The sequence below is a fragment of the Cryptomeria japonica genome, chromosome 5 (assembly GCF_030272615.1).
Source record: "Cryptomeria japonica chromosome 5, Sugi_1.0, whole genome shotgun sequence".
Taxonomy (NCBI): domain Eukaryota; kingdom Viridiplantae; phylum Streptophyta; class Pinopsida; order Cupressales; family Cupressaceae; genus Cryptomeria; species Cryptomeria japonica.
Window position 1 is genome coordinate 156,274,473 of NC_081409.1, and position 9,947 is coordinate 156,284,419.

At 35.2% G+C, this 9,947-nt stretch overlaps 1 protein-coding gene across 1 annotated transcript in view; it reads left to right on the top strand.

The window, feature by feature from the left end:
• The window catches only part of LOC131067637 (cleavage stimulating factor 64), an 87,596-nt gene extending 82,679 nt beyond the window's left edge, over positions 1-4,917 (top strand). The window contains exons 4-11 of the mRNA XM_058002730.2: positions 263-296; positions 493-725; positions 817-894; positions 2,643-2,678; positions 2,782-3,357; positions 3,481-3,576; positions 3,671-4,138; positions 4,223-4,917. Of these exons, the coding sequence (XP_057858713.1) occupies positions 263-296; positions 493-725; positions 817-894; positions 2,643-2,678; positions 2,782-3,357; positions 3,481-3,576; positions 3,671-4,138; positions 4,223-4,357 (1,656 nt within the window). The 3' untranslated portion in view covers positions 4,358-4,917. The remainder of the gene's footprint in view (positions 1-262; positions 297-492; positions 726-816; positions 895-2,642; positions 2,679-2,781; positions 3,358-3,480; positions 3,577-3,670; positions 4,139-4,222) is intronic.
• The last annotated feature ends 5,030 nt before the right edge of the window (positions 4,918-9,947 follow it).

Genomic DNA, 9,947 nt, shown 5'->3' on the forward strand with positions numbered 1-9,947 from the left:
TCTTGAAATTCAGATTCATATAATGTTTCCAAATTTAATTTCTTGATATAAAAAGTATATCTTCTTTTCTAAGACTTTTCCTTTTGATTCACATTTACGTATTATATTCCTGTCATAAGTGCATTACATTGGTAGTTTTATCGAGGTTTTCACTACTGGTATGTTTGCATTATGCAGCTGTCAGTGGTAGGTCAATGTGCAACTTCATTTTGGTTTGTATGAAATTGAATTTTATGGTTGATTATCTTATCTGCTGCTGCAGGATCGAGGTGGACCTGGTTTAGCCTCAAATTTTGGTCAGTATTATACATTTTTTTTGTATTGATCAAAATGGGCATTTTATTTGATTTCTATATATCAGCGCTGAGTTTTCTAGTTCCTTTTTGTTGCAATCTGTTGATCATAATTGTGCAGACGAAAATTACTTCCACTTGTACATGGTTTTTACTCTTACTACTGAAAATTACAAAGTAGTTGAACTCTTTCCTGCAGATAGTCAAAAGCAACCTGCTGGTGCTGGGAACTCTATAGACCCATCTATAAACCGGCCTATTGGAATTACAGTGGCAGCAAATGCGGCAACTATCATGGCAGGATCTCTAGGAGAGCCACAGACAGCCACAATGAGTACAGGGCAAACTAATGCAGGAGGCCATGATCCCCTCACCCTTCATTTAGCTAACATGTCTAAGAGTCAACTTCATGAGGTTCTATACGAGATGAAGGTATTGGCATTCTCAATTGAAGGTGAGTGGTTTTTTAGTATGCATCTTATGAACTTTGGATTAATGTGTCCCCAAATCTTTCTAACTGTAGGCTCTAGCCCAGCAAAATCAACAGCAGGCTCGCCAGATTTTGGTTGCATATCCACAATTTGCAAAAGCTGTTTTTCAGGTTAGTCCCTCCTCTGAACGACAATACAATTCTAGTAACAAAATCAGTTTTTTTGTCGAACTATCTTATCCTCTTCATCTTTATTTTCTACACAAGTAGTGGAGGGTTTGAAGTTTAATGAATGCTTTTATGTCTGGATACCCTTAACATGGTGTCTTGAACTTGGTCAGGAGTACACCTCAGTTTTGTGAAACATACTTAAGGAAAGCCAGCAATCAGTTGCTATGTTCTGCATTTGCCATGTCATTCTTGAATTTTTTCCTGAAATTTTCAAAAAGTGGTTCTGAACGTGTTTATTTATATATATCTCTTTTTTTCCCTGCTTATTACACAGGCAGAAAAATGCAGAGAATCTGAATTTTTTTAGTGTAGGGTTAGGGTTAGGGCATTGCTTTTTATGTAGTGTAGATTTTAAACTCATCAGATTTCCACAGTCCATGATGTTTATTGTGTATCATTTCTGGATCTAACTTTGTAGGATTTATTTGCATCAATGTTTTGGATCATTCAGTGATCCATCATTAGGATGAAATTATGAATGAATAGATTTGTTTTAAAATTTAATTTTTAAACCCTAATGAGGTATTAAGTTATAAAATAAGACAGTACTCTCCATAAAATCCTAGGCCATGGTCTAAGATGGTATCACCAATTATTTTAGGGCCAGCCTTCCACTTGAACACTCATAGGTAAAAATAAAACAGCTTTATAAAAATCCTACCATTTTTCCTATGATTGGCATGTTTTATGTAATATGTTTATTAATGCATTATATTTGACCTGAAATAAAGTAGTTTTGTCTATATGAATATGACGTTTTTTAGTTTCCTGATTTTTTTCCTGTTTTAAATCTGGTTAGTTGTTACACTTTTGCCATTGTATGTTAACGCAGCTAGTAAATAATGTCATATTATTGATTTTTAAACCCTAATGAGGTATTAAGTTATAAAATAAGACAGTACTCTCCATAAAATCCTAGGCCATGGTCTAAGATGGTATCACCAATTATTTTAGGGCCAGCCTTCCACTTGAACACTCATAGGTAAAAATAAAACAGCTTTATAAAAATCCTACCATTTTTCCTATGATTGGCATGTTTTATGTAATATGTTTATTAATGCATTATATTTGACCTGAAATAAAGTAGTTTTGTCTATATGAATATGACGTTTTTTAGTTTCCTGATTTTTTTCCTGTTTTAAATCTGGTTAGTTGTTACACTTTTGCCATTGTATGTTAACGCAGCTAGTAAATAATGTCATATTATCTCATTATTCAATTTTTACAAATTTACATGGAAAAATATATTTAAAAGACGGGGTAAAAAGGCTACCAGGCCATGAAACTAGTGCCGTATTAATGGATTATCATATTTGCTCCCGTACAAAACTGTGTAGATCTTCGTCTTGGAATGAAAGGATTATAAATATAGTCCTCATACCCTATTTCTCAATATAATATAGGCATAATTTAATTTAATCCTTTACCTCAAATACTTAGGCATATATTGGTCTTGCTCATCTTTGTTGTGAAATCCCCAATATGAATGAATGTAGTATAGTCTTGCCCACCAGGTGAATCTCCTATGGCTCTCATCATTGCACTGTACCTGTTCCCTCATATCTTCAAGTAACTATGCTTTGATCATTCAAATTCATATTTATTGCATACTCTGCTTTTATGCTTGTGATATTTTAAATTTTTATGGCATCTTATCTTTAATCATACTCCTTTTCTAATTATTGCAGATGGAGATCATGCTGGGGATGGTTCCTTCACAGATGGTATTATGTTTTTTCTTCTGCAGTTTAATATTATTGAATAGAATACATATTCTGAAATGATTGCTTATTATGAGCGCACCATACATGTATGAGATCCTTGCAGTTGGCCAGTTTTCGGCAATCTTCAAATTTGTCTTCTCAACAAACAATACAAACAGGTCAGCCAGATTCTGTGATACAGTCTGGTCTACAGGGTCAGGCCCATTTACATTCAGTACACAATCAAATTCTACCTGGACAACAAACCCAGATGCAAATTGGACAGAATGGTCAGGCGCAATTGCTACAGCAAGCCCAGGCCCAAAATATGCCAATACAACTAATTCAAACACCTCTGGTGCAGCCTCCAATTCAAGTTCATCAGCAATCTCAATCTCAAGTTTCACAGTCAATATCACAGTCTATTCAAACTTTATCTCAAGGTCTGCATTTACCAGTACAACCTACTATGCAGTCTCCTCAAAATGCAGTGATACAATCTCAAGTTGCCCCTGTTATTTTGGGTCAGTCTCAACAATCGACAATGGGGAATCTACATCAGCCACCACTACCACAACAACCAAGGCCATCGTTGCAATCCCATCAATCTTCAGGTCAGATGCAAAGTCAGCCAACTCAAAATATGGCATATAAGCAATCAAGTGCTTTGCATCAACAACCATCACGACCGCTTTTTCAGGTATGTTGAATTGTTTTATGGTTTAGGCTGATTTTACTAATTTTGTTCACTCAATAATGCTTACTCTATTGGGTCATGTTTAATGAAATTTGCATCTATAGAAATGATTTACTGTTGGTTCAGCCAGGAAACTATTCACAATCAACGCCTGGGATTTCTTTTCAGAAGCATAATCAACCACTATTGCCAAATCTACGTCCACCACAGCACTCTTATCAAGTCAGTAGGTTGTTTTTATGCATTATTTAATTTTAATAATTTTTTCTTCTGAATAGTTTTCAAAGATTGCTTTCGTTTTTGACTTTTCTTGCAGATTGGATCTGGTACTGCAGTTGCCACAGTCTCACATGCAGGACCTGATCTAGTTGGCCAGATTACAGGAAACAGTAATGTGCAAACCAGCGTTGGTCTTCTAAGTGTAGGTGTTGGGGGTAAAGTCCAAGGTGGCGGAGCTAGTGCAGTCCAATATTTGAATACCATGGACCATGATGTATCCCGGGCACAGGTTCCCCTACCAACAGGAGTTTCCCATCATTCAGAAGTGTCATTAAGGATGAATGAGCCTGGTGGTAGATTTGGGGACTCGACGACAGGCTTGACTGCCTCCACAGCTCCTACTGATATAGAGGATGGAAGCAACAGGGTTTACGGAGCTGTGAGTGGTGGAATGATCACTGGGTCTCTAGACAGTGGAGTAGGAGCTAGTTCTGCTTATTCTCAAGGGCCTGCCCAATTACCTGTTGAAGGGATCCCAGAACCACAACAATCTGTTTCCCAGACGGTACTTGTGTATATTTTAGCTGTAAAATTCATCTCAGTACACATCCAGTCGGGTGCTGACTTGATTGTTTTCTCTGATATCCAGGCACAACTTACTCCAGAGGTTGAGTCTGAATTGCTGCAACAAGTTATGAAACTTACACCAGAACAGATAAATTCTTTGCCACCTGATCAGCAGCAACAAGTAATTCAGCTGCAACAGATGTTTCGCAGCCAATAATATATCTAGATGCTTCTCTTAGTCAATAGGGGACTGCTGCTTCCACTCTTACAGCTCAGGCAATCCCATGCAAGCTGTTGTATTGTAAAAGTGCATACGATGGAAGTTCTTTAAAAATTATACGGTGGCAGTTACTTTGGAAGAGTAATTTCAAACCCAGCTTGCTGTGGAGGAATGAGAGTTTGCAGCATCAGCAGAGAGATTGTAGGATTTCCTTTTGCCAATTGGCAATTGCACATGAGTTAATTTGTTTATTCTGTTTTAAAAAAGAGATGGTAGTTATTAATAGAAATCTCAAACTATAGGACCACTTGCCTGCAAAAGGCTCCTAAAATTTAGTTGTAGTACCTGCAAAAATGTCCATGTGACCACCATGTTATTTGTATCTCCAACCTATTTAATCACTGCACGGAGACTTGCAAAGGAAGAAAGCTAGTATATATTTGTTCCTTTCTGTGTAAGTTGGTTCTGACTATTTGTTTGCTCTGTTGCTTTTAGAAAAGCAGCAATATAAAGGAGAAAATAATGTGTGTCCTCACAGTGCACCATTAAGGTCATCATTTAATTGTTCATGTTTCACCAAATATTTTCTCAAATTTTCTTGAATATCTCTTAATTTCTCATTTCACATGATTGCTATGAGAACTGGAACTTGAGTACAGCAATGGGTTTTTGTTCATTCTGAGTGGAAGATATGAAAATCATCTTTATGGCTTAAAAACATGCAATTCATAGAGGGCAGTTATAGATGGTTAAAACCATACTTTAGTGTGACCATGGCTGGTAACTGCTTGTGGAATTTCTGTATTCTGATTTTTTAAATCTAATGATGTATTATTGAGAATTGGAAAACGACCGAGGTTATTACAGAGTAATGGGTTTTTGCGTGAGTATTTCCATCTGTATTTGAGGGCGTATATGTTCTCCATTAGGCATGTTATGCTTTTGGTTTAATAAAAATAAGGTGGTAATTGGCAGGATGAAGCATACATCCGAGGCAAAGTTTCTTAAATAATTCTCATTTAACTAGGGAAGCATCCTAAAATAGTGGACATTTGTAAACTTCATTTTTTCATCAATTGGTCTACATTGAAAAATCTCAATAATTTAAATATACTGTTTATATATTTATATTGTTTGGCATGTAATTGGGGTCAAAATATTACATTCTTGCAATCAATTTATTCTAGGCAAATCGGCTACAGAAAATTGTTTCATGATGAGTGGATCTGAAGGGAAGGGGATGTGTGTGTTAGAATTAATTATGTGAAGAGGACAACCTACAGTGGCAGCAAGGAGTTGTGATGGTGTGTGTTTACGAAAAAAGCTCTTTGCAGCCAACATGCCATTTTAAAAAAAGTTGTAGGAAAATCAAAGCAGTTAAATATTTTATAAATACTGAAGCTGAGATAAGTTAGAAAACACATTTGTATAAAAAATAAGGTAATTAAATAATTTATAAAAATCACAGTAGGCTGCGAGGCTCACTGCCTTTGTACTAAATGCTAGGGTGCATAATTCAAAGATTTCACCTTACACATGCGTCTGCTTCTCCAATGTAAATTTCAACTTTTTACCTAAATTGGTTTAATCGGATTATGTTAAACCATTCCGGAGCCGAGTAGAAAGTGTGTGACTAATAGTTATTCGTTCTGTATCACCCAAATGATAAAATGCTCTTACCTCCCACATGCATGATTACATCCACCTGCTACTCATTCCGGAGCCGAGTAGAAAGTGTGTAACTAATAGTTATTCATTCTGTATCACCCAAATGATAAAATGCTCTTACCTCCCACATTCATGATTACATCCACCTGCTACTGTTGATACTTAACATGTTTGCATTTTTAAAACCTATTTTGAATAGCAATTCAACCCTGAGCATTTTCTGTTGAATGTTTGCAAAAATTCTTTTGTACTTTGTTAAATATATGACATTCAAGAGTAGTTTGAGAGAAACGCATTTAAAAATAAAATAAAATCATAAATCATGTTGCATGATAATGCAACAGAATGTATTTTAATTATTGACAATATTATTATGATTTGTATGGGATTTATATTACAGTGCCGACAGGCTATTTGTTTGTGGTTAGTAGATTGACCCTTTGATTATTTTATGTAAGATATTTATATGCCTTTTCAGATTTGTGATTTTATTATTTGAGAACTCACGGGGCTTCTATTATGTAGTTGTGATAACCATGAAGAATTAATAAATAAGGTGTGGATATGGTATACGCACTTTTTTCACCAAGGCCTTGTGATTTTTAAGCTTATACATTTTCATCTTATTCGTTTGAGATTTTAATTTAATGTAAATTTCGATTGTCTCAGGCTCTGGATGATTGCATGTATAGCTTGAAACAAAATTATTATCTATCTACTTCAGCTACATCTGTCTCCATGGCTGAGTGTGCATTATCTGCATTAACAGCAAGAAGTTTTCTTTATAGGTAGCTCTATTCATATTTTTTTTCATAAGACCCATTTGAAAAGCACTATAACGATATTCTAAGCTTTCAATTGACACTCAAGTGGAAAATGTGCATTTTACACGGTGCATGATAGTCTCCTGGTTTAAGTATCGTCTGATCTGAGCAAACCCTTGTGACTTTTTCCAGTGAACAAGGTTTTATTTACCATTTCAAAAGTTCAAGCAATTTGACATTTGTCCTAAAAAAAATACTGCAAAACTAATTAAGCATTCTAAAAATTCATACCCTAATTCCAAAGAGAGTCTATCTGAAGATGCTATTAGTCTGGCAAAGCCAAAAAAATTTATGTAATGGTTTGACAGTTTGGTAGGAATCTATCCGATTGAATAATCTTGTTATTGCTGCAGCAACTAAAGAATTTTATAGGTTTTCTCATATAGGTTTTGGGTGGCTACTGCGGGGTGTTATTGAGGGGGAAATGGTATGTGAATTTGAAATTTCCTAGGCCCATTGAAAAAGTGCTAATATATTTTCATACATGTGTATTTGCATATTTATGTCAATTTTTATTTAGCTTCGAGTCCATTTTAGTGCAAAGTCTTATTATAATTATATAGTGACATGTGACATACTTGTGTTAAGTTCAGCACCTTTTTTAATCTCCATCCATCTATATTTACTCACATCTACATACTTTTTTACACTCCATTATTATAGTCTTATTTGCACTTGATTCAACACATTTATTCTCAACTTTGATATTTATGCTCATCCATCATATACATCTTGTAGCATGCAGGTTTCATCTTGCACCACATAAAATTGACCCTTGAGATTAAAACAAAAAAATTCAATCTTTGTTGAGTTGGTACACGTTTGTGTGATTTATTGCTATGTCTTGGTATTTAAAAATGTTCAATATGCAATTAATTTGTAAGTTGGAAATGAATTATTGAGCAAAGATTTTAAGTAGTACAAGAACAATTCAAAGAACATTTCATTTTGGAGCACTAAAAGGAACTAACATATGCACTAAATTATCTCGACACTTGCAAGTGAAAGTGTTGTTTTCAATATTCTTACACGCCCAAAAGGTCATTATAATTAAGGGGGTCTACATAGGAGAACACGACCCTTGTGGTTCAATGATCTCTCCAAGGTACCTTTTTAATATCATTTGTCTTTACACATCAATAAATATTAGAGATGGAGGAAATTAGGTCACATAAGAATACTATTTTCACGATCAATCCTAAGTGCTATTGATCATGTGTGACATTTAACTTACACAAAATTTTTCAGCTACTATAGTGTCAATACATTGAACAAGGCAAGAGCTTCTATTACTTTATCCCCCACACAATGCTAATATATATATATATATATATATTGATTTTAGGGATGGAGCTTACATTGTCTAACCTTGCTTTCACATCAAAACCAAACAAAACTAGCACACCTTGTTGGGACTTTTAGGGCCGTTTGTTTTAGATATAATTTTTGATTGAGATTTTGATATGTATCTCATTTCTATATCATTTGTCTATTCTTATTAGGGTTTTAAGCCTTTTTGCACGATCTTTTGAAACTTACCCTTCCACTATTGATAATATATTATTATGGCTCTTTCTTGATCATTTTCCTTGGTTGATTCGTATGGAAGTATTTCTCACTTTAACATGTTCGTACATTTTGTGGTACAATCCTTCCATATGTGAGAGCCTTATGGTATTCTATGCTATGGATGAGGATTTATTTTTTGATAGAGGTATTGTTTTACCATGTTTTAGTTTTCCCCTATATTGAGTTAGCTAGTGCTCATCCTTTCCTTTGTGACACATTTACTTGAATTGTTCATGAGTCCCATATTGATCATACTTCACCCGTGGCTTGTGATTTTGATGAGCATGTGCTAGTAATGCATTGAACATGAAATGATCTTATACCTCCACCACCTATGTATGACATTCTTATACCTTCTAATAACACTTCTCTTACATGTCATGCTAGTCCTATGTACATAAATTCATGTGCTTTGAACGAATTGCCTTCTTCTTAACATGACAATGAGTATGGTGATGAACATTTGTCTACATTTCATGTTGAACAAATAGATACTAAATATATTTTCTTACATAGTCACACCTCACATGATAACACAATTTAGTATCAATTCATTAACTTCTCATGTAGCTCTTATTAATACTTCATTGCCTTACCCTATATTACAACATGATAATAGCTTGCACAATAACCATGATGAAAACCCATTTACAAGCACCATGTATAAAAGGTAAAACCTCATATCCAACCTTTTTTCTAATGGAAACTTTTTGGTTTAGTCCATTCAAGCCATGTTCTCATTTGTCTTCCACTTCTCCTCTTGGTCTTTTGGTACATAGCATGTAGGCTCCTCTCCTCATCCCTTTTACAACTTAATGCATTTACTTGTGCCCTTATTGCACTTTCACAAGACTAGTTTAGATGCTTCATCAAAGTAGTATCACCCGAAATGACTCCCTCACTCTCAAAACTAAGAAACATCCCATATCATGAGGTTTGGGTTCATTTTATTTAACCATCATGTACATAAGTGATGAGGAGGCAATAGACCGGAAGGAGGTAACCTTGAAACAACCAATCTCTAAGGCATACAAACTCAACCGGTAATCCCTAATTCAAAAGATCCTTACACAAAACCAAGTCAAGAAATGGTTCAATGACACCAAACAACACCTTGGAAAACCCAAAGGCTCCACTATGTCAACTTACAAACAACTAACACTTCTCAAGTTCTTGTGTGACTACCCACACCCTTGCATACATGAATGGGCTACTACTAGGCTTTAGGGTTTGAATGGTCCACTTGACCAATTCAATACAACGATCCCTGAAGGGGTGTTCTCACAACACCTTAGCACAAATGAAACAAGATTTCATAGTTTAGACCCACCAGAACATCAATTTTGACTCGCCCACAAGCTGAACTGGTTGCTACTAGGCCTCCATTTGAAGGAATCGGGTGATAACTTTTGACACCCTGAGGATCTAAGAAAAAAATTATATTTTCAGATACCCTTTTGGGAGTTCTCAATAATATCTCAATTTTTGATACCGGTCCAACTTGCAGATATTCCAACCAATGCTGC